Source organism: Nelusetta ayraudi, unplaced genomic scaffold, assembly GCF_046127955.1.
Source record: "Nelusetta ayraudi isolate G7.1 ecotype Tasmania unplaced genomic scaffold, CSIRO-AGI_Nayr_v1 ptg000026l, whole genome shotgun sequence".
NCBI lineage: Eukaryota > Metazoa > Chordata > Actinopteri > Tetraodontiformes > Monacanthidae > Nelusetta > Nelusetta ayraudi.
The window spans coordinates 9,269,436-9,294,285 of record NW_027466076.1 but is presented as its reverse complement, the minus strand read 5'-3'; the positions used below and the strand labels follow the sequence as shown (position 1 = coordinate 9,294,285).

General features: G+C 41.5%; 1 protein-coding gene across 5 annotated transcripts; it reads right to left on the bottom strand.

Moving 5' to 3' along the window:
- Nucleotides 1–510: 510 nt before the first annotated feature.
- Nucleotides 511–17,063, bottom strand: scarb1 (scavenger receptor class B, member 1). Of its 5 annotated transcripts, none has more exons than XM_076029729.1 (14): nt 16,863–17,063; nt 13,155–13,315; nt 11,610–11,751; nt 11,322–11,522; nt 10,606–10,701; nt 10,368–10,483; nt 10,117–10,283; nt 8,766–8,884; nt 4,908–4,981; nt 4,678–4,729; nt 3,830–3,976; nt 3,375–3,428; nt 2,657–2,723; nt 511–1,662 (listed from the first exon to the last, which is right to left on the bottom strand). In XM_076029729.1, the coding sequence occupies exons 1-14, from the start codon at nt 16,980–16,982 to the stop codon at nt 1,655–1,657; spliced, it is 1,524 nt and encodes a 507-aa protein (XP_075885844.1). In that variant the 5' UTR covers nt 16,983–17,063; the 3' UTR covers nt 511–1,654. The 5 variants fall into 5 exon arrangements, with proteins under 5 accessions (XP_075885844.1, XP_075885843.1, XP_075885848.1 ...); XM_076029728.1 differs by lacking the exon at nt 16,863–17,063 and adding an exon at nt 15,392–15,771; XM_076029733.1 differs by lacking the exon at nt 3,375–3,428.
- Between the last annotated feature and the right edge of the window lie 7,787 nt (nt 17,064–24,850).

The window sequence follows — 24,850 nt, the reverse complement described above, 5'->3', positions numbered from 1 at the left end:
TCACATAGGCCCCTCGTGCAATAACAAGTGACCCAAAAACTCCAGGAATCTTTAGACAGCCACACTGAATATCAGCTGAATTTTAGCCACTAAAAGTGAAGCTTTATGGGACTTTCTACAGCAAGTTTGGTCGGAGGCAAAAACAGGGTGGACACACACTGGCACACAGGGGGATTTCAGGAGCTTACCTGGTCTGCCCTCTGCCACCTCACAAGGGGGTGATTACACAACTGTGGTCCAGTACAAAGATATGGCCTTTTCTGTTTAGCTCTCTGACAGGCAAATGCTAGAAGTATTGGAAGTGAATCTTTATTATACGCATTTGGGTATGTTTTTTTTTTTTTTTAGGATATTTATCATGTCTCAGAATATTCTTATAAGATCAGCAGTCCCGCAACATTAAAACTTTTCAAAACCACCTTCAAAAAAAAAAAAAAAAAAAACAGTAACAAAAGGGTAGGTTTCCTGGAGAACTCTTTTGACAAAACCTGGTGGGTTTAAAGACACCAGGTTGTCTTTCTGTAAAGAAATGCAAGATATTCTGATGAAGCCAAACGTGATTTGGAGTTTTCAAAATATTTTATTCATTGATAACATTGCATGGTCATACAATGATTTATTTCCTGCATTTTCATTGTTCATTTTCATTGGGTTTTTTTCTACATTGAAAAGTAAGAGTACAGAGGAGAGCGCATCTGTTTCTGCCTCCGATTGTCACCGCAAACAGATGCAGCCATTCTGCTCTGTGATCCTGAGCGCTTCAGAAATACAAGGAAGTTTGTTAGTTGAGAACAGCAGGTTTGTTGGTTTCTGCCCAACAGAGGGCACATTAGTTAGTGAAATACTGGATATGTTCCCTTGGTGTTTGTACAGAGGCAATTAAAATCATGTACCCGATAACCTTTAACCCCTTTTCTAATAATGGAACTAAATTATCCAGCGACAGGGCACCTTTATTGCCTCCATCAAGATCCGTCTCCACCCAAACAGCCTCAATGCAAACAGATGTCACAAAGTAAACATAAGTCCTGAGCAGGGAAACGGTGAAATGTAGCAGATGATTTGTATCGCTTAACAGGAAAATAACACACGTGTTCCATTGCAAGAGCCTGGCGCGCACTGAAACGTTGTGGGTCTTTTTGTGGCCCAACTGACCGTGGGATCATGGCAACAGGCCAGCTTGCCAAAAAAGTTGGACTGTCCCTTTAGCGTCCAGTTCTCATCATGATATGCATTTATTTGAGTTGGTGCAATTCAAACATTGTTTCCATTTTAAGAGACACACACATATATATTCATATATATATATATATGTATATGTATATATGTATATGTATATATACATATATACATATGTATATTTCTGCCCATAAAGAGTCATTGGCTGAGAGTTTCATCAACTTCACAGTACAGTCTAACGTGAAATGATTCATTCAAAATCAATCCTCCTGACAGCCCTTCATTCCAAAACAAACCTTGGACTGTTTGGGCTGCGCAGCACCAGTGTGTCTTTTGTCCTCATTGTCACGTATGTGTGCGTGTGTGTGCGTGTGGGAATGTGTTTCAGTGTTGTCAGTGCGTGTCATGATGCAGAAGAGGTTCTCTCTCGCCGTCCGATGAGCTCGTCACCCCCTCTGCTGATCGGCGGTCGCGCTTACTTTTCTGTTCGAGGGAAAGAAAACACACAATTAATACGACGTTTGAGAAAGCTGACAAAAAAAACTCGGAGGATGTCGTTAAAAATGTACATGACTGGAAAAGAAAAAGTCCTCTAGATGAATGGATGAAGGGTCCATTTACCAACGTCGCTGAAACATTTTTATATTCAAAACCGCCTGTCTATCATATCAAATAATCATTTATTTATTTATTTATTTATTTATTTATTTATTTTGACAGGAAGCAGGCTGGTGACGAACGCACTGGACATTTAAAGCTCACGTTAAGTAATAATTTCTTTATTTTTATTTTTCACAGGATGCAGGCTGGTGACAAACGCACTGGACATTTCAGGCTGACTGAAAAAATGCTTTCCGCCCAGGAGTTGTCAAGACGGATGAGCCAGATGACAGAGTTTAAAATCCGAGTGATCCGGTCGATTTTCGTACAGGTAGTACGCACCAACAAGGTCGTCGCTCGACTTTTATGTGAATTTTTTTTTTTTTTAGTTAGCGGTAGGACTCCTGGTATTGTCTGTTAAACAATGCTTTCTTTTTCTTGGAAGTCGTGAGCTCGTCTGCCTCCTCACTGGGACTTTTCCTCTTCCCAAAGACGTTTGTTTTTGTTTTCACTTGTGTTGCTCGCTAGCTTGCTGGCCTGTGGGTTTAATCTAGCGGTAACGTATCAAGCGCCTTGACATGCGTCAAGAGTTGAGCCATAGAAATTAAATTAACAAATTCAATTAAATAGTGGGGGTGAGGGGGGGGGGGGGGTGCTGTCGAGAAAAAGAATCATGTCATCACAATTTCGTCACACATGAGAGAAACTACACGAGCATTCACATGTGTGCGCCACTGTAAAACCTGTTGACTTCATACGAGAGTTATTTTGCGCAAACAGTGCAGAAGGGCAGTTTCCTGCCACAGGCCCTGCAGGACAAACACAGAGATGTCAAAGCAGTCATACTTGTCGTGTCTACTCTCGTGCATGCACCCACCTGAGTTCATGATATATTTCTCCTTTGTGTCATTGTCAGATTTTTTTATCTGTTCGCTATCGGAGACCTAGAAAGCGACCACATCATTTCACATGTCAGCCAGTCAGCAAACACAGCAAAAAAAAAAAGAGATCAGCTGGACGGTCTTGAATGAGGTCGTTAATTGGGTAAAACCAGCAGCTTCGGGCATCATGACTGGGGGCGGGAGGTGCAGAGCTATTAGGCGTCATGCAGTCGCTCATTCTCGGCGCTGATCCAGTCAACCATGCAGTTAATCAGGTGTGGGGAAGAGGCGTGATTGATTAATTCAGAGTCTTCATCATTTGTCGTTGCTTCTCTTGGCTTCCCGGCAATGAGGGCAGACTGATCGATCAAGGTCAAAGACCAAATCAGATGTTGCAGAGAAACGCACCTTTACTGAATAGAAGTAATAGGTTTTGTCGCTCCGGATGCGATGTAGAATTTTGACACATGTAAACACTGATTTTTTTTTTTCTTCTTTTCTTACCGAATTAAAAAAGCATATTAAAGTCAACAAAAATACATCCGATCAATTAAATCGAACATTGACATCAGAATAATTTTGGCAAATAATTTTGGTTTACTGATTGCTGTGAGACGAACGGCTTGGGATCAAATGGGGCTCAGAGGGCGACTGATTTGGATTGTTGAAAAGAGATTTTTTTTTTTTTTTGTAGCAGTTAAAAGTCTGACAAACCCATTGGTTCTCCCCGACTGTTGACGAAGACAGTGACGCCTTACTCATCAACTTCTGCAGACACACAAAGACCAAAACCAGTTGGAATCGAGCCATCTGATCCTCGCTTTGCTGAATGGCTGCAGCAGTTTGCCATCATCAGACGGCCACACATGGAGAGGAATGACCAGAGCGATAACAGAGACACACACATGAGGGCGACTTACACTTTTACCTTCGGTTTAAAGTGAGACTTTTAAAGACGTTTGTTGCAACAAGTTTTAAGATTGATGAACCTCCAGCGCTCCAGTAAAAGTGTGTAATGTACGTCACGTGAACCCTCCTGTGTTTGGCAACGCAGCATCTCCACTGAAGACTCCTGCTGCTACTCTACGCTCGTTAGTGGGGCAACATGCCAACTCTACAACGTGCAGTTAAGAAAACAAGCAGGCCCGCGAGCGTTTCCTCCGCCTTACCCTCTCTCTGTGATACACGAATGCGGCGATTAAGATGGTTGCCAGGCCGAGCGCGATGAAGCCGTACTGCATGTACTCCATGACAAGTGGCAGGACAACCAGGTTTGTGCGAAATGTTTGGAGGATGGGCCCGTCGATGTAGCCGCTCTGGACAGGGGAGACAAAGGCAAACACATAAAAACATAACTTGAAGTTATACAGCAGTTCGTTCAAAACATGAATTCTGATACAAATAAAATTTGATTGATTGGACAGGAGGCATCCCAACAACACTTTTATTCCATAAATAGGGGGCAAAAAAACAATTACTGAAACTTTATTTAAATTTAAATGAAATGTTTTCCCTCCACAGTTTTACAAAACAGTTTTGAAGTAGTTTATACACAGAGGCATAAAGTGAATACAGCATATTAACAGGAATCTACTGTGAGGTATTACGGTATTATGCTAAACTTAGCGAAACATAAGATCAGTGTAAAAATCTATTATTACACTTTGTAAAAATATGTAATGTAAACGTATATACATATATGTATATATATATATACGTATATATGTATATATATATACGTATATGTATATATATACGTATATATGTATATACATATATACGTATACGTATGTATATACATATACGTATGTATATACATATACGTATACGTATATATATACGTATATGTATATACATACATATACGTATATATATATATATATACATATATGTTTATACGTATATATATATATACATATTTGTATATACATATATATGTACATATATATGTATATATTATGTTATTATTAACAATAACTTCATAAGTGAGCCCAGTCTGTAAAAGACTCACACTTACCTCCCCAAACCAGATCATTGGCGTCACCACTTCAGCAATGTTACCAGTTTGCCTAAAAGGACAAAAAAAAAACAAAAAAAAAAACATGTTGGCATCACCAAGGTCTGGCGCCGAGTCCGACAGCAATAAAGGAAGGATATGCAGATGATGAACAATGAATACGGAACAATAAATTGATATAAAACACAATACGTGTGGGGTGAGAGGCGTTCAGGGACTTATTGTCTTACGTAAAGCCCGTGACTTTCTTCATGTGGAGGTTGAGCTGCAGGCGGATGGTTACGTTCAGGGGGACACCCGTCAACTGTAAAAACACATTTCACAGGGGGAGAATTAAAAAAGGGCGTAAAGTGTAAAAGTGTTATCGTCCCCCATCTGACTGTTAAAGAAGTTCCAGCCCAACAAACATCGGAAACGGAAGAGGGATATCCTCATCTGCCTCGGTTGCAGCAGGAAGCTGTGACGTGTTTTTGATTTTTTTTTTGCAGGATGCTGTAAACAGAGGGCTAAATATGTTGTTTTCTGGATGTCTAATGCAAGGCCCCCGTAGGTATAACACCGGACCTTTTACGATCGCAAACTCAGCGGCCCTTTGAGCTAACGCTTGCACACGTTGCTTTTATGTTCCCCACTTCCTCCAGGCGCCGCAGATCGTATATTTCCGGGGGGGGGGGGGGGAGAGCTCAAAAGCCATTGTACATTGACATCATGTACATACGAGGTGATTGGGTCATGATGGGGGGAGTTCAGCTTCCTCCACCCTGTACGCAGAGTGCCACTGATACGTAAATGTCACAATGGGAGGAACGGCCGAGTGGCGGTGCGATTCCAAGGATTCCAGGATGAAGCGAAGTCGCTTCAAAGCAGAAATCTTGGCACATGCGTGTGGGAACCCCTGACAGAGACACCTTTGAGTAACACAGCGTCGCCTACACGGGAAAATATGGTGTTCTACTGACGCATTGTTACCAAGTAGCAGAGACGGATGCTGCTGGTTTAAAGCAAAGGTTGAGAAATATTGAAAGCTGTCAATATCCAATGAAAGGATTTTTATGCAACTGTATGCAAAAAAAAAAAAAAAAAAATGTCCAACTGATATTGTAAGTCAGATCTTTATATTTCATTCAGGTCCAAAGTGGAGCAGCTGTGCACCACTAGTTACTGCTCTCTCTCTAAAAAAAAACAGCCCACTGTATTTAGCCTCCGCTTTAGCTTTCTGCTTCTAACTAGCGACATTGGTAAAGTGTTGTATAGACAATGAAAGTACAGAACATGTTCTGGGAAAAATCTTTGAAACACTTGCAACAGTTTGTTTAGTTTGGTTACATTACTACTTCAATTTTATTCTTCATTATTTTTCTACTTCAATGTCTGAAACAATGATCCACAGCCCGACACAACACTCGTGGTTGGAAGCACAGTCCAACTGTACCTCCAGTCTGAAAGACTGGACCAAGTGACGTAAGTACAGTGACTTCTCAATCGTATTTCTTCGGCCACCTGGCACTTATGTCACACAAATGTTTTCACTTTGATGTTTTTATGACTCTCTGGCACCGGAGATCCGGAAAGAATCGAGCGTTCACTACTTGAAACAGCAGGAAATTAAATGTCCCCGAGCAGCAGATGGCACGTTCCTTCCTTGCAACGAAATGCAAGGGCTCCGATGCGAGCAGCGATCACGAAAACGACACGAGTGGCAAGAAATTCTCCACAGACCATTAAAGCCGTTAACTTGTCGCAACTTCACTTTAAAAACAAATTTAAAAAAATAAAAAAATCGTTGCTACTAGTCATGTCCAGTGTAAAGTCACTGAGTGCTCATTTCGTGCCCCTGTAATTGAAAACATGTTAAGCCTTAAATCTCGCACTAAGCAGTATACCCAAGCTGTTACTTTTCTTCCGATACCATGAGCCATGAATTCCCCACTAATGTCCGATTTCCCAGTTTTTCTGCAACCAATTATAAAGATGCTGCAGCACATAGATTTTTTTTTTTTTTTTTTTACCACAGTCAGCAAATGCAGCGCAGTGAACAAATTGTCTCCTTAAGTGGGATATCCTGAAAGTTCTTCCTCGAGGACCAACAAAAAAAGCAATATGCTGGAATAACGTGACAAAAGGAAACAGAAAACGTTACTTTTAGAGCTGTCGAAGTTCACTCAAACTATTTTTTTTTTTTTTTAACGCGCGATTAACGCCTGGTTCACACAGAGGAACAGAGCCCGCATATAGAGCAGTGTAAAAAAAAATAATTTGCAATTAAGTTGCGGTTAATCGTGAGTTAACTCAGGACACCATGCGATTAATCACAATTAAAAATGTTAATCGACTGACAGCCCTAATTCCTTTCGATGTCTTTGGGATGGTTAGACGGCAAAAGTATCCCTTCAAAAGAGCAGGTTTTCACAATGAAGGCTTCCAGACGGGCAGCAGGTATCAGCTGTTGCTCAACTGGAGTCCAAAATCTGATTGTTGTTGCTACTTGTTTTTTTGTTTGTTTTAGATTAGGTTCGATAGACGGAAGAGAATTGAGTGTAAATCGTCCCATCACCTTCCAAATTCTTTTGGATCGGGTCTCATCATGCAGGTTGTTTCATAGGCCCTTTCCAAGACAGTTACCAAAAAAAACGCCAATCACAGTTGGGAAACGTATCATCTTCTGTAACTGCTACAAACCAGCATGCAAAAGCTTCAAGAAGGGAGGCCAAAACCTATTTTCTTATCAACAGTGATTGTACTTTTTATGGCAAGCACGTACTGTTTCTGCGACGCAGTTAAACTACAAAAAGTGCAATTAAAGTCCTATGGCTGATTTTCCAATTACCTTATCGCGACGTTGATAACGGCTGACGACAGGGCCTCTGCGAGGTTTACACAACTTGCATAATGAATCAAGGTGAAATGTGGCGGTCGTTGCAATGGCCTTATCTGTCCCGCAGCGGTTGCACTTATCTGACACATCAGCACACTTTTACTGTGTTACTGTCCCGCAATAAAATCACTACCTTTGAGTTCATTCTTCAATTGGGTCTTCATGACCTGACCGGAACCAGGCAAGACACATGTCTTGTCTCCTCTCATCTCAACTCATCTAATGTCTTAGCCCCATTCTGATGTCCGCTTAAAACTTTAACAGGTCGTCTTTTGGTGATTGGCTGATGAGTTATTTGTGTTAGCAAGCAGTTGATTGTTGCTAATGGCTAATTCGCCTACGAAACATCTACACACACACACACACACACACACGCAAAGTTAAATCTAACAAGTTGGGACAATGAAAATATGAAAATAGAAGCAGCCTGATGGGAGCTGTACATGGCTAATGGGTCATTCTGTTCGTTTTGTTGTCCAACCACGTGGAGAAACATTAACCGCAGGCCCACAGTGCACAGCTTAGCCAATTAGCAGTGACACCAACAAACAAGATAATGGTGGTTATCAACCCAACTTGCTGATAGCCAAGAGATTGCATCCACGATTAAACGAGAGTTAGGCAAGCTGATAAATACCCATCGAGTCAGAGTGTTGGCGCCACCATGAGGACTTATATGTTTGGCAATATAATCATGATTCAATATTTTATAATCAATGCTACAATACCCTAGTGTTGGTATCAAACATAAGCTACGCCCAATGCCAAACACGGACAGCGCTGCGCTGTTTCTGTGAAGTCACGGAGGCATGTCATCATGACAGCAGATGTCGCTTTGCTGATGGCCTTTTGTTTCCTGCATTTCACAACGTGAACAGTTTTGAGGCGTCCACCAAATATTCGTATCAACAGTATATGACCACTTGTAAATTCTTCCACCCTCGAACTGAGTCCTTCCGGCAATAAACAGCTGATTATTACAATGTCAAAGGGATTGCATGTACTTGACTGCATCAGCTATCACACCTTGATTGTGCATTTTAGTGGCTTAATTGCTTCTTAGAAATAACACTTATGCCTCTTAGAATATCTAGCCATAAAAAAAAAAATAGCCATCACTACCGATAAGATTTTTTTTTTTATGCTTGTTGCTTTTAGGGTGTTTCCACGAATCCACCAGCCAATGTCTGCGCGTTTGCGGCCGTTCACTCACGGGATGGATGTCGATGAAAAGTCCATGCTCATCCTTGTTCGGATTAAGTCCATTCACGTAGTCCAGCAGCTTTGGGTCGCCGTTGAAGAAGTGAGGCTGGGAGATGAACATCGGAGCGCCTGTGGAACCAAGAGAAAGGTGGTTTGAACGTCTCGCAGCGGAGTTTTGGCACAGCAACTTGGTTTTCTCGCGTGCCAATAATAAACATATATACAAACATATATATCATTCATTCATTCATTTTCTATACCCGCTTCTTCCTGAAATCAGGGCCACGGGGGTCTGCTGGAGCCTATCCCAGCTGTCTTAGGGCGAAGGCAGGGTGACACCCTGGACAAGTCGCCAGTTCATCGCAGGGCCACATATATATCATATAATAAAAAAATACATAATTGTATATGTATATATATATACATATATATATATATATATACATATGTATATATATACATATATATGTGTATATATACATATATACACATATATATATATGCATATGTATATATGCATATGTATATACACATATATATATACACATATATATATACACATATATATACATATATATGTGTATATATATATATCAATCAATCAATCAATCAATCAAATTTTATTTGTATAGCACCTTTCATACAATGACTTGCAACTCAAGGTGCTGAACAGCAATTAAAATCAAATATTAGTGAAGATAAAAGAAAATAGAGCAAATATATATATATAGATCTGCCACATCTTTCATCAAATTGTCAATTTTTTTTGCAGTTTTTCTGATGAGAAAAAATGTTTAGATTTTGGGGGGACAAAAGGAAATTAACTTGTTATCTTAAAAAAAAAAAAAAAAACGTAGGGAAAAAAACGTATGATTGGCTTATGCCAAGAAAAATTACACTAAAATTTCAAACAAATGATGATGATTAAAAAAACACCAAAAATGTCCTTCTTCTTTTCTTAAATTCATCTTATTATAGGGTTCGTTTTCGTTCGTTTTAACTGAAACTACTTTTGCGGTGCAGTTCGGGAGATGTAAACGCATTTACCAAATAGGTTAACCAACATTTAAGTACATTTAAGAGCACGGTTTTACTTGACCTCAAAAAAAAATCTACAGAAAATGTTGACAAAAGTAACAACCACTTACATAGTTTCTAAGCTCTATTGCTTAGACATTGCTTAACCCTGAAATGTCAGTTTAATTTATATACTATACACCTAAGTCTTTAAGGACAGAAGTGTCCAAAGTGACCCATTGGGATTAATCTGGATTAATCTACATTTATTTCCACATATAATTCCAAACTACTGCTTGGCATTGAGCCAGACCCCCAGTCTGAAGGCAGCACAGCGGACTCACCAAATCGGCAGCTGCTGACGTTGAGCAGACCGGACTGGCGACAGGGACAGAAGCCTTCGTTGGGCAAGTAGTCGATCCCGTTGGCAAACATGGTCTTGGGCGCCACGAATCGGTATAGGGGGAGGCCCTGCATGTCCCCGTCACGCTCGTAAACCAGCTCCAAGGATCTGAGGAGAAAGAAAGCCACGCAGTCGGGCGGTGGGTGACCTGGTCCGTTCAGCGCCAGGACCAAAACTTTTGCAGACTTTCACCTGCAGGCGTCGGGGCTGTAGAAGGGTAAAGTGCTCTCCTGTGTCATGAAGGGAGGCCACATCTGGCCAGCTGTTCCATTGATCATGTTGCACTGGGGAGTCCTCCAGTAGGGCAGCTTTTCAGTTCAATTTTTTTTTTTTTTTTTTTTATTTAAACAAAAGGAAAATCTACGATTATAGCAGCCCGGAAAAATGTACATGAAATTGTGTCTACTCTGGAATGGAATAAGTGTCTTACAGCAGTCAGGCCGTTCCAGCTGTGGACCTTGTGGACATTTCTGATGTTGTCTTTTCCTGTGCCGATGGTGAACAGGCCTGTGTTGGAGTTGTTGAACTGTGTATTTAAAAAAGAAAAGAAAAGAAAGAAAAGGAGATTTACAAATGAACAAACAAACAAATTGCTTGACCTTATAACAATAATAATACAATTAAAATGTATTTATAAAGCACTTTTCATAATAAAATCTCAAAGTGCTACAGATAAAAACAAAATAAAGAAGAAAACAGTGCAAATCAACACAATTAAAACTTGATAGTCATTCAGAGACGGAGAAGCCTTGTTAGAGAAACACAGATGGGACAATCACAGAAATTTGAAAAATAATGTATTTTAAAATATAAACTCATATAGACTCAATGTTATTAAAGAAAAAAGTTTTTAAAAAAAAATATCTCCGGCATCCACAATTCATTGCGTTTAACTCATCACACAGTGTTTCTCAGGCTGCTAACAGTCGTTAGCCAGATATGATTTGGTCTGGACTTGAATGTAATAAATACTGAATAAACTGCTGGTTTGTATATTTATCAAACAGGCCCTCATCCTGGAGAACATTCTATTCTTTTTATGACGCAGGAAGATAAGGTAAGCTCATTCTATTTACTAGGACGACAAAATCATAAAGGATATTGCGAGTCGCGTGCTGAACCCTCGATACGCTCGGCGGCTGTTACCTCGCTGAAGAGGCCAAACTTCTCCGATAAGGGCAGGTCCGGCAGGTACTTCTTGAGGAATTTGACCAGCTTGCTCTCGTAACCCCACATCAGCTCGCCCACCGGCTTGGTGACGAACGCCTCCTCTTTGAAATACCCGATGGTGGAGCTGACCAGTTGGCGGAGGAAAATGGGCCGGTTCTCCATCATCACTGCCGCGGCCTGGAAACACAGACGTGGGTGAGAAACCAAAGGCCGGCGGCGGATCCCGAAGACGCGACACCAGAGGCGGAAGCGACGGGGCCGTACCATCACCAACATGTTGGGGATGGTGATGATGTCCGACTCGTTCCCGGCAGACATGGACGGCTCAAAGTAGTAGCTCCTGTATTCCATGTAGGACACTGTGTAGTTGTCGTTGAAGGTGATGTTGTCCTTCTGGATGCGTTTTCTGGATAAATTAATAAAAATTGAAAAAAAAAGAAAAAAAAAAAGGAGTTGAAGTAGTTTTACATGAAACTGAGAATGTATGAAACCAACCAGAAATAAGGTCACTGCTCAAAAGTTTGAGATATTTGGCTTTCAGGGGGAATTTCAGAATGCACCTAAAACGTTTTATAATCTTCAGAATATTTTTGCAGATTCATTTTATTTCTCTTAATGTATGAATCCATGCGTCCCAACCGCTTAGTGGTTCGGGATTTATTGCATAACCTTCTGCGATTAACTGCAAAAATCCCAAACACAATTAACTGATCCACTAAATCTTCTGGTCTCAGTGGCAGCTTGTATTGAAACAGTCCCCTTCATCAGGCTGTTCACACTTTGACACCATGAGTCAAAGACACGGAAACAAAGAGTTCACCCAGGAAGTCATTGAGACGTTAAAAAAAAACTCTTGTTTGAGGTGAAGACATGGCGACAGCATGTTTCAACTTTCAAAACATAACATCGCACTGGCCTGAACTGTTTCCATTTTGCAGATTCCATTTTACTTTTTCCACCCAAGAGTCGAATGTTGCTAACTTTTTTCTGAGTATTACATAGAAAAATAAAAAACGCCAATGACAGGGCTGCCACATTTAGCAAAAAAAAAAAAAACCAGATCATTTTACGGAAGAAAAGCTACGAAGTTTTCCATCTGTGAACCTTCACCCCTGTTGAAGAAACACCATCAAACTTCACCTTGTAGGGCAATCAACAAAAAAGGACAGACAGATAAGAGAGATAGGGAAGATGACAGGAAGCAAAATTATTTTTTTTTTCATTGAACGGCCAATGCCTGTATGTGTAGAACTAGCATGTTACAAAGTGATTCCTTTTTGTTTTCTATGCCTAATCTCTACATGTCTCGTGCAAGTTTTTCACAACAGCCAATGGCAAAGCATCGAGTTTCCACGTTCATCACTGACATTTGTGTCTTGTGATTTTTGCTTTGAAGGTTAAAAGCACTTGAAGTTGCAAAAAAAAAAAAAAAAAAAAAAAAAACAGTCAACATCAGCGAAACAACGATTCATCACACATCAATATGCGGAAGTATGCTATGACTGAAACACTACGGCGGCCAGAACATGTCTCCATGAAAAGAAGGAAAGAAAATGCTGCCTGTACATTGTAGGACACAGAGAGGCTTCAACACACGGCACAATTTGATGTTTAAATTTGGCAACGACACAAGAAAGAGACGTTTTCACCCCAATTTACCCAAATTTAAGGGGCCTAATTTGGTTTGTTATGAATCAACACGTCAACTCATGCACAGTAAAGCGTTTTGCATGGTAATGCATATTGTCAAGCCTGCCTCTAAACCTGTTTTTTCAACCTTGCGGAAACTTAAAGGGAGACGTTGTGTACCTGTACACATAAGGTCCTCTCTGCTCCAACATGGGCTTTTCTCCTTTGAGAATCTCATCTGGGTTCAGGACGTTGAAGAAGTAGACGGACATGAAGAACGGCACCGGAACGTCCCTCCACGTGGTGTAGGTTAAGTCGTTATTTGGGTCGATCACTGTGTTCTGGCAAGAAAGGGGGAGAGAAGTTATTCCAGCGCACCTTCAAATTAAACCAGCGGCATCTCTTTTTTCATTGTTGTTTTTTTCTGGATATGTTGGCCACGAAAATGCATTGATTCCCACAAATGGTGCCTAAAAAAAAATTTGAATTTGTTTATAACAATAAATCCAGAAAATGATCAATATTCATCATTTTAGTAGCAGCTCACCACAGTTAATTAGTTAAAATAAAATTTGACCAAGTTATTTTGACACTTAGGTTCAAATACAATCAACAAGAAAAAGTAAGCAGAGGGAACCTTATTTTGAAAGGTTTTCACTTCAGAAATGAACACTTTTATTCATTAAAAACTTCAGTCTCGTTTGGCACGGTTGTGTTATAAACTTCACATTTGAACGTGTTGCATGTATGCTACCATAACTTTTAACACAATAAACTAAATTACAAATAAATAATTTGTCACATGACTTTGTCTTTGATTTGATGAATTTCGGATTTTTTTCAAAACAAAGACAACATCGACATAGCAGTACTTTATCATTTGCAAATGAATGCAAATGAACCTCAGTTTTTAATGTCAAGCATTTTGTTGAAACGTTTCAACGTTGTTAAAAGTGCACTAGTACAAATAATACTAATGTTATTAATATTATTCATCATATTATTATATCATTGGGGACTGAGCCCCGGCGATAGACCAGCTCTGAAGTCAGAGCAGGTCATCGCAAGGCGAAGACCCGGTTGAAACTGCTTTGTTTCTTAAAGACTTAAAGTGGGGGAACAGAATGTCCAAATTGTGACACTTAAATACCCTGTCAGACAAGGGAAAAAACATTTTCTAACTTCGGCAAGGTAAGAGCACCACTGAATTCCTTCCTCTACCTATAAACTGTAAAAAATAAATAAATAAATAAATAATAATAATTAGTCTCAGTAGACTTGTCATTACGTGTTAACGTGTAAGCTGGTGCGTAAGCTAGTGCCTATACCGGCCGTCGGCCGAGGTCGGGGGTAATCGGGGGTCGGCGGCGGACACGGCGGCGGCCACGGCAGCTCAGTCCCACAAACCCTGCTTGCAGCTTTAATTGTTATTATCATTATATTTTTGTGTTGTAACTTTAATACCTCGGTGGAGTGTTTGGAAAATTGGCACTTTCCACTTTCTACTTCTTCCTGTTTGCACGGATGTCAAATAAAGATTTTGACTCTTCAGTTGGTGTCAGTGAGGAAGTCGGTCCGGTAAATTAAATTGGCAAAACACTGTTTTTGTGTGCGTGTGCGTGTGTGCGTGTGTGTGTGTGTGTGTGTGTGTGTGTGTGTGTGTGTGTGTGTGTAAACGTGCAGCAATTTCAACTTTATGGACACCATTTCACTATCATCTATCAACATGCCGCAGCAGATAATGTGGATTTGTGACATTATGTGGAGGGATCAGAACTATCGCAGGAGATAAGATGCGCCTGACACCACCAATAATTTCCTCACATCGCAGGGTTATCTCTTTGACCTCTGGACGTCTTACAGGCCGCTTATGTATTTCGTTTTTCTTTCTGACTACTTGCGTACATTTTGAAATTGCCAGTAAAACAAAAAAAAAGACTGCCGAAGGTGAACTATGTGGTGACGAGTGGGACTGAAGGCAACTGGTTGTTTCTGCGCTCAACCCAGACGTTCCTTGGGTTCAAGGCCATCGGCCAGGCTTTAAGCATTGGACGGCTCACTAAGATTGGTCATGTTGGGTTTTTTTTTTGTGGTTTTTTTTGGAAGATGCACATCGGAGTGGCCCATCCCGACTGCGGACTCCAATCCCATCTTCTCTACCCGGCGCGCGGTGACAGCTGTCGGAAAAGAAAGTGACAAATTTCCCTGGGAAATTTGAAATCTGTGGACACTCTGACTTTTTTTTTTGGCAGTAATAACACATCCACTGTGTGTGTGACATGTGCAGCCGGCGTGTTGTTGTCATCAACACACGTCCGTGTTGAGAGCGTCTGAGAAAGAACAAACTTCACCGGCAGAGTGACAACGCTCAAAAAAAAAAAAAATAAAAAAAAAGTCAAACTGAACAGTCTGCTTACCTTCACAACCTGGTCATCGATGATGATGGGTCCCACGAAAGTGAAAACAAGCCCTAATATAACTGCGATCGCCCCGGCCACCATAAACCCGATCGCGACATTAGCTTTATGAATTGCCATGTCCGCGAGCTTCACTGACAGCCGACGCCGACTATCCGAGGTACGAGTTCGTTCGTGCAAAAAACAGACCGCGGCGACTCGGAGCGACACGGCTGACCACTGATCTCCCTCTGCATCGTGCCGGCCGTCTTTAAGGGAGCCTCCGCAGGTTAAAGTCTGCGCCCGCACGGCGCACTTCCCCCCCCTTCTTGTTTAAATCACGCGTATCTGTGTTGTTGTTGTCGTGCTCCCGATCTCATTGTTGCCGTGTCCATAATTTCGCGTCACGCCTCCGCCGCGCTGAGCATTCTGGGAAACGTGGTTCCCCACCTAAGTCTAGCTAGCTAGAGCTCGTCTCCGGCTGTCGCTGTTCGGACAAGAGTCGACTGGAGCGCTGTGATTTCTGGGCTTCGCTCCGGCGAAAGAAGCAAATTGTTTATTCGAAAATAGAATATAAAAAATATAGCAAAGTGCTGAGGAGTTTTTAAAAAACAATATTTATAATGAGCATAAGCAGTAGTGTGATATCTTTTTTTTTTTTTTTTTTTTAATATGTACCGGCATTATGTTTGGTAAACATTGCTGTTTGTTTGTAAATGTTGTCAAAATTAATATTTAAATAAATAAAAAATACTTTAGACATCTATAAAAAAAAAAATTCTCGATATCAATGCACACGAATGGGACAGTGGAAAATATATGCAAATTTGAGAGGCACCAATAGTCTGTTTTCTCACAAATAAAAAGTCCAGTCTCACAATTATGGCTCATCTCATTAGCTGCACTATTCTACCTGTGCTTGGCTGTAGTTGTACTGTAGCTGTAATTGTTGATTTCCTTTTACAGGATTCTTATTCATTGGATACTTTCAGTGCTGTGAACTGTGCAAATTCCTTGTCGCCTGAACAAAACTTGTCCAATTAAGTTGATTCTGATTAGGCAAGACAAGACAAGCGGAACGTTCCCTCATTATGATAATTAACAAAGTTAGTTTGATTGGATTTTTTTTTAATGCATATGTACTTGCCTTAGTTTATTTACAAACGTTTGTAAAAAAAAAAAAAAAAAAATGTAACCATCAGAGCAAAGCACATAAGCCGATGAAACAACATTATATTGAGGCAACCAGAAGAAACATAAAACTGTACATTCCAAAACTGAACGTACAGAGAAAAAGAGCACATGGGACACTTATACTGCAAGGTATACAGACAAATACATGTTTATTTGATATTCTACACTTCTTTGTGTAAACTAATTTACAAAAAAAAAAAAAAATGGTCAGCCCATAAATTGATTCCTTAAAGACAACCAAAACAGACACGATAAACAGGATTCAGCGGTCAAGTTTCCAAACTGTGACAGAACTTACCTTGATAATTTGATCCTTCATTATGGCCGGACCCACAAACAAGAGAATGATTCCGGAGACCACAGCCAGGATCCCTGCCACTATAAATCCTATGGCTACTTTGGCCTTAGTGATGGCCATGATTGTAAACAGTAGCAGCTGATAAGCAGCCTAATGTACTAAACAGCAGTTGAAGTATGACTGACGGGACAAGGATGGTAAGTTAAAATCCGAAGGGAGAGGAGGCTGCAGTGAGGGGACTCCTCTGAGTTTATAGTTTGCTGACCCCTCCCACTGGCACCGAAGGGCGTATTCTTGTGCCATCTTCTTTTATTTAAATGTATAATTCATGCCAGTCACGCCGTAGTCAGATGACACTTGGTGATCAACAAGAATGATTGTGACATAACTAGATGGGCAAAAGTGACTGAGCTTTCTCTTCTTTTTTTTTTGTACTAACAAAACAATGTATTATTGACATTCTGGCTTCTGCTTCCAGTGACTTCAGGAGGGGAAAAACTTACCCGCAAACCTGCTCAATCAAAATAAGAAGCAGCTATGAATAGATCATTTAGGTGTCGTAATAAAAAGTGTGAAGTCAAATGCTCCCCTAGAGTCTGGCTATTACATAACCTGACCCCTTGGCTCTCGTGTGCCTGTGGCCCCGACCTCCCATTGCTCTTATTGCACTGCAAAGTTTTTCTGCACATGCAGGCCTCAAGGTGTGGGGGGTTGGTGGTGATCGTCTGAAGCAGCTGTTCATTTGATGTGACAATTGGCACTGAATAACTTGAGATAAACCATTTTCTGTTTGTTGGTTTGCTGGTTTGTTTGTTTGAATACAACATGTGGAAATTCGCACAACATATTTCCTGGTGTGAATGGAGTTGGACTGTTAAAGTTGTCTAAATGCAATGAGTGCAGCTGTGTTGGTCAATGGCAATGACAAGAAAATGACAGAATGTTCTTTTAAAAAAGAATTAAAATTGGTTCAGCTTTCAGGTAGCAGGGCTGAATAAAAATAAAAAAAAAAGAAAAAAAAGAAGAAGTAACATTTGACAATAAGACTTAGGAATTTTTCCTGGATCTTTTCCTCCTCCTGTGGGCTGTTTCCTTCAGGGTTGCACTATTCATGGCTAAATTGTGAAATACTCAAAGGCCCTTTTTGCTCGATGCGTAATGCCACAGTCATTTGGAAGAGAAGTCATCTGTTGTTTTGTACTCAGCAAGCCCTGTGATCAGGATTTTATGATACCTTGACAAAAGCAAGACACGCGTGTGGAAACGTGACTTTTGACAGACCTGATGAGCGAGTGAACATCAATCTTTGACTTGTCCGGCTAAAATGCATCATAATTTGAAATGTATGCATCCTGTATGGAAATCAAATGCCGCACCGAACCGATGAAGAGCTCAGTGGTGTAGTGGTAGAGTGTCCGCCCTAAGACTGGTAGGTTGTGGGTTTGATCCCCGGCCGAGTCATACCAAAGACTGTAAAAATGGTACCCGTTGCCTCCCTGCTTGGCACTCAGTGTTGGGGGTTGGAATTGGGGGGTTAGATCACCCGATGATTCCTGGTTGCAGCACTGCAGCTGCCCACCGCTCCCTCGGGGGATGATGGGTCAAATGCGGACGACAAGTTTCGCATCCTTCAGGATGTGACAGTCACTGGGACTTTAACTTTAAATAGTTTTTAATCAGAGAGTCGGTGGCAGGCAAACAATACCCCTGAGCGCCGGGGCACTAAAAGAAGACCTGGTCAGCGACATAAGTAGAAATCCAATAATACAGGTTATCAAAGGTTAAAACGCTGGTGGGCTCACAGGACAAAGACACTTTGCTGGAAAAATGTAGTGTTGTTTTTGCCAACTTGCAGGTTATGGGAATGTAGCGGCTGCTTCATTATGACATTTCTCAGGGCTCGCATCCTTGAAAATGTTTGGCTATTAAACAATACAGAATCCAACTTACTTCCATCTATTGTCCTCTTCAGCCCATTGACAAACGCTGAAGACCTTGACTTTGACTTTTTTTGGTGCTAGCAGAGCCCAAACTGTTACGTGTTATTTCCTTCTTCGTGTTTTTTTCAATGTTTAAGATGAGCCAAAATGCTTCTTTTAAAGCACACAGTTAGATGACGTCACATGATTGACCATCAAGTTTTTTTCTTTCTTTGAATAAAAAAAGTTCAAAGAACATCGGGCTTTGGGAAAAAGCCGTTATCCAGCGGCCAACGCCCACACCAATCCCAAATGCTCGAAAACCTTTGGTGAGAAAACGGTTCAGACGGCGTAAGAGGAAGTTTCAAGTGGATGAAAGACTCGTTTAAGCAGTTATAACTACGATCTGCCGAGGGCAAACTGTCGCGCATGCTTTTAAAGGGGGGCATTATTCGCAGTACTACTCACTAAAAAGTGATGTTGAAAAACATCCGTTTGTTTCTCCGTGACATGTGACTGGGCGGAAACAAGCACCTTTATATGTCGTCGTTGATGGGATTCAAATACAGTCTCGGTGATAATAACCTAACCTAAAGTAGTTCCACTTCTCCTGATCACACAGAAGGTTTAATTATCCAGAAGCTGCAAATCACGACTCCGAGCAGCAGTGCCACAGAGAGACAGACTGTACAAGCTAACGCACAATTTTTTTCATACTCTGTCTTCTTTACTACTAAATGACTTTCATTCATTTATCAAATCTGAAGTTTCCTTTATTCATCCACCCATCTGTCCATTCATTTTCTTCAATGAACACCCTCACCCTTTAGTTGCTTCAGACTTTTTGTTTTAAAACTTAAAAAAAAATGCCAAAAAAATCACCACATCGTCACGTTGCAGGGCGGATGTGTAAAGACCCTCAGAGTCTGGACGGCACAGCGTTCGGGAGATGCATCAGATTCCGTGCTTGTGGGATAGAAAAATAGCTGGTGGCTATGCTACCGTGGCGTTCAGCGCCCCATCGTACAAACCTAATTGCATGCTAGCGAAGCGTCTAAGCGTTGCTAATTGGACGGCATGTAATGACAAAAAATTGTGACTGTCGGCGATATGAATAAAGACTCTGTCAAACGACTGTCGTGAATCCTGGCAGTTAGAATCCAGCGTTATTCATTCAGTCGCCGCCTTGTCTTTATCCATGGTTTTGGTGAATTTTAGCCGATGAAGAGCTTCTCTCTTACTGACGTACACATGATCGCCTCGCACGGATTAAAGGGACCCACCACAGCCCCTCATCTGACTGCCCTGTGAAATTTCCAACTCTCCCCCAGACCACCGTGGGCTCCGAATGCGGCGCCTGTGCTCTCGGTCGGAACAGAGCGAGGTTCTCACATGTCTTCCTTCCTAAACGCTGACGTTGAGATCGGCTAAAAGGGAAGTCTTTAAACAAAAATGGGCCTTTGGTCCCATTGTATTGGCAGCTTTTAAAGCAGTCATCATGTACTTTGAAAAGGAGTTAATGTCACAGCGAGTCACCAAAGGCGAAGGACGAATTGGCCGGACGGCGTTCCAAAGCCAACTTTTGTCATTTGCAGTCACCCGGGAGCAGTAGCCCTTTGCTTTCAGAGGTTTTTTGTCATCTCGACTGCACAAGGAATTGTGAGCACGGCTTTGATGCTGTCCACTGGGGGTCTGTGTCTGATCTTTTCAGTGCAAGTCGCAACCAACAGGCTCCCATCCAGTGACCTCGTGAGAAAAAGAGTTGTCTGCTTGTGAGAGAGCAGGGTGAAAATTCATTGCAAAAACAGGTGAATGAGAACAGTATTGTTTGCGCGATGGGGCAACTAAGACCTCTTTCTAAAAATCAAGTTATCCTACAGGTTATGCAGTTAAGAGCAAAATTAAGTGTGAAAGCCGGCAGACACATCTTATCAATTAGACTATGAACTTTGGCCAGTAATTTCCTTCTTTTCCTTACAAATCCTCCCGCATTTTTTCTTCTTGATCAGCAGTTTTAGCAAAAGGTTCGCGATTCTGCTGAACTGACAACATTCGGACACGGGCAACAAACTGAATGGACAGAAGCTGATAATGGAATGTGTTTTTATATATACATATAAAAATATATGTATATCTTGGGGAAAAAAATTTATAAACCTAAACCCAAATTAAACAAACTGACTTTTATTTTTGCAGCTTTGTTTTCACCAACTGCCTGAGAACTGATACGATTATCACAATTCAGTTTCAGCCTCTGAAATGAAATGTGCTTAATTGCTGTTAACCCTGCTGCTGCTGCTGCTGCTGCTGCTGCTGCAGCTGGTGAAGGCACATCTGTGCAGCAGCAAATCAGCACAGCAAAAATATCCACAAACCCCTGAGGCTGACGGTTTCTGGCACGGCCAGTCTCAGCCAATACGAGTGGCTAATTAATGATGCAGGATGTTTTTTTTTTCCTCACTGTGATCAGCTGCGACTGTTCATTCAGCTGCGCCGCGCACATGTAACCATGTGAGTCGTGTCTGAGTGCTTCGTAAACCATCAATAGACTTTTGGACTTGAGACTTTGATTGCGCGGGGAGATTCCGCGGCACAGATACATGCAGGTGGTACAGTGACAGTTGCACACTGTATGTAGGTTCTCCATACATTTACATGAACCGACCCGAGGTCTACTAGCCACTGTCACTTTCTTCTGATTTGCACACAACAGTGAGCCTATGTGGATAGACACAGAGGTTCTGTGCAGGTTTGGATTAAGAAATCGAAATCTGACTCACTGACGGGTATAAATGGGCACAAGTTGCTGATACATACCATGTTAACCTTTTGTCGTCTTTAAGCTGGTAATGATGTCTAGCATGTAAAAGAGGGTGACATGAGAGCCTTTCAAAGCCTCTTTAACGTCTCCTGGAGGTAGTTTAAATAGGTCCTGCTCAGATTTGCAGTATCGTTTAGGGGTCAGTGTCGACTCAAAGTCAGTGGCGCAGTGGTTAGCACTGCCGCCTCACAGCAAGAAGGTTGTGGGTTCGATTCCGGGCCTGGGACCTTTCTGTGAGGAGTTTGCATGTTCTCCCTGTGTCTGCGTGGGTTCTCTCCGGGGTTCTCCGGCTTCCTCCCACACTCCAAAAACATGCACGTGAGGTCAATTGAACACTCTGAATTCTCCGGAGGTGTGCATGTGAGTGTGAATGGTTGTTTGTCATCTGAGTGCAGGAAGAAGCGGGTATGGCAAATGAATGAAAGTTGACTCAAAGTGATCCCAGTCAGGCATCCAGCTGTTTAAGAAGTAAAGACCCATCTGTTATCTTTCCATTTTCTTGTAACCGAAACACGCACAAAAAGGTGAAATTAAGCAAACGTGCCCAGTTCTGTTTTCTCACCACTTCATCTGAATCAGCGTTTTATTGTCGAGTTTGTCACGCAAAGACCCAATTCTGCTGAGTCAGATGATAAAAAAAACTGAGTCAGTTTGTGTCATCGGGCCTGAGTTGTGAAACATCATAATCATAATAATAATGATGATAATAATAATAAAACAAATCTTTAGATAACTTTAAAACATTAGTGGAAATGAACACCTAAGTACGGAGCCCCTCTGGTGACATGAAAGGGGGAAAAATAACGTGCGGCCACGCAATGCTAAAAATATATATATATGTATTGATAATAATGTGCGGCATCCTGCAATGCTCGCTATAGCATCACTATAGCTTGCCCACGAGATGATGAATGCGTGCCAACGCGTTATTATATCGTGGCCACGGTATGGTGAATTGGTGTGCCCGTGTGAGTGGAGTGATGCTGATTAGCCATCGCGAATAAAGGTAATTATACCCCGTTTTTATAGGCAAGGGTGGGAATGGCAACAATCATCTCGTGGCCACAAGAATAAATATCTCGTGGGCACGAGTTTATGATATCGTGGGCACGACATAGTAATGGGTGGTGTTGGATCGCCTTATTTTCTAGTGTCGTGCTGACGATCCGCGTGTCCGTTTAATGAAGAGTCTTCTTAGGAGAAGAATGCTGATTTTATCTTTAGTATGCAAATCAATTCAGAATACAAGTATACAGAGCTCTGGGTCGAGTTCAAGCCTAACATCAACAGGTGCTATCAGGTCCTGAAGTCTGACTGACTCTTTGTCCCCTGGTCAGTCTATTAGATAGAGAACATCCAGTTGTTCTCGCTGGCGCGCTCAGATTACGTCCTCCTCTGATTGGCTCTCTGGTCTCCGCACCGCAGTCTCATTGGATGTTGCTGCTGCCTTTGTTCCCAGATGCAGGCTGAGGTCCGAGGTTGAGATGCTTGGTAGAGAGATGCTGCATCCTCTCTCGGCCTGGTACCGCAGGCCACCTAAAGTCACTGTTTTACGATGGCCGCATTCCTGTGTCCTCTCTTAGGTATCATGTTGCTCTGCACAAAGCTTACAAAGCATGTTATGCATACATTTCCCATCTTATGAATGGGTTAACTTACTGGATTAAACATATTCATATCAATGATTATATAATTATGCATATTTATATCAGTGAGTATATGATTATGCTCAAGCATCTCGATTAAAACATAATGTTACCTTCAGTGGCCACACATTACTTTTTTCCCCATCCATGTCACCAGAGGGGCTCCGTAAAAAGCAGATCGCCCAGAGAGAAATGCACGGTCCGAGGTTCCTTTCCGGGATTCTGAGCTTCTATCGTGACAGATTTAGGGAATACGTCTCCCTTACATGCAGAGGAGATCAAATTACAATGGTTTCGTTTGTCCACTAGAGGTCAGAATTACTGCACCTTTTAACCGTGAGCTCTGCAGTGGCCTTTGGAGGATCCGTCAAGTTTTGTGTCCTTTTCGAACAACAACAACAACAACAACAACAACAACAACAACAACAACAACAACAATCACTGACCACGTTGCCAAGGTGGCAAGAATCCACAAATGTTGTGATGCAATTGAGCAACAAGTGCAGAAGGGAAAAGAAATGTGTGTGTGTGTGTGTGTGTGTGTGTGTGTGTGTGTGTGTGCGTGCGTGCGCGCGTGCGTGCGTGTGTGTGTGTTTTTAAAGAGCTGGGCTTCCCCTTATTCCTCTTCTGTTCCTCTATTTTTAGAACAGATCAGGACTTTCGACTTGTGCTAAAGCGTTACAAAAGAATGCACACATCACATCAAGTGATACAAAGTCATTTCATTTCCTTGTGAATGTTGAGACATTTGTCACGAGGAAATTGTGACAAATACCACTTCAAAAGACATATTGAGGAACTTTGTGTAACCAAGAAATGACCTGCAGTAAACCACTTGTTCAACTCTTTGCAAGAAAACAATATTTGTTAAATATATGATAACGGTGTAATAATTTAACTAAGATATGGTTCCTCACGACTTCAAAAAAGACACATCAACAGCCAAGTGTCAAATCATCATCATCATCATCATCATCATCATCATCATCATCATCATCATCACCATCAGATCCTATGTTGTGTTATTATTATTATCAATAATGTGTTAATGTACTTTAGCTGCAGAATTGGGGCTTTTTATTCTATTTTTGCTCAGTCAGTCATGTGGCAGGACTAAAATAGACACAAGGTGGACCCGCCCATCCCACTGCCTCACTGCCACGTCCCTATTGGCCAGGTGAGGAATTGAGTTTCAGCCCAGCAGGCATAAACGCCAGTAGTTACAACTGCGACAAACAGGTCGATTTTGGGATAGTTTGTATAACTCGTGTCTGTCAATATGAAGAAGATTAAGAACAAGAATGCTATACACAGTAACTCTGTATAAATCAGTACTATATAACTATATAACTCAGTTATGTTTCAAGAGTAAATAATAAACAAATTCATCCTATCAAGGTGCTGCACTGGTTGATTTTAGCACTGTCGGCTCACAGTAAGAAGGTTGTGGGTTTGATTCCCTGGCCTGGGGGGTAGGGTCGGGTGGGGGGGGGTCCAGTTCTCTTCAGGTACTCCTGCTCCTGCTTCCTCCATGCAAATCAGGTTCATAGCCGTCAACAAATTGTCCGTGGGTGTGTGTTTCTGGCCTTGGACCCTTGGACA

What these genes read in the sequence shown, in the direction of transcription:
- scarb1 (XM_076029729.1), bottom strand. Translation starts at nt 16,982, where the DNA reads ATGGCCATCACTAAGGCCAAAGTAGCCATAGGATTTATAGTGGCAGGG. An exon ending in AAGAAAGTCACGGGCTTTAC is followed by an intron (nt 4,730 to 4,907) that starts GTAAGACAATAA and finishes TTGTCCTTTTAG; the next exon opens with GCAAACTGGTAACATTGCTG. An exon ending in TCGTGTATCACAGAGAGAGG is followed by an intron (nt 3,429 to 3,829) that starts GTAAGGCGGAGG and finishes GTGTGTCTGCAG; the next exon opens with AAGTTGATGAGTAAGGCGTC.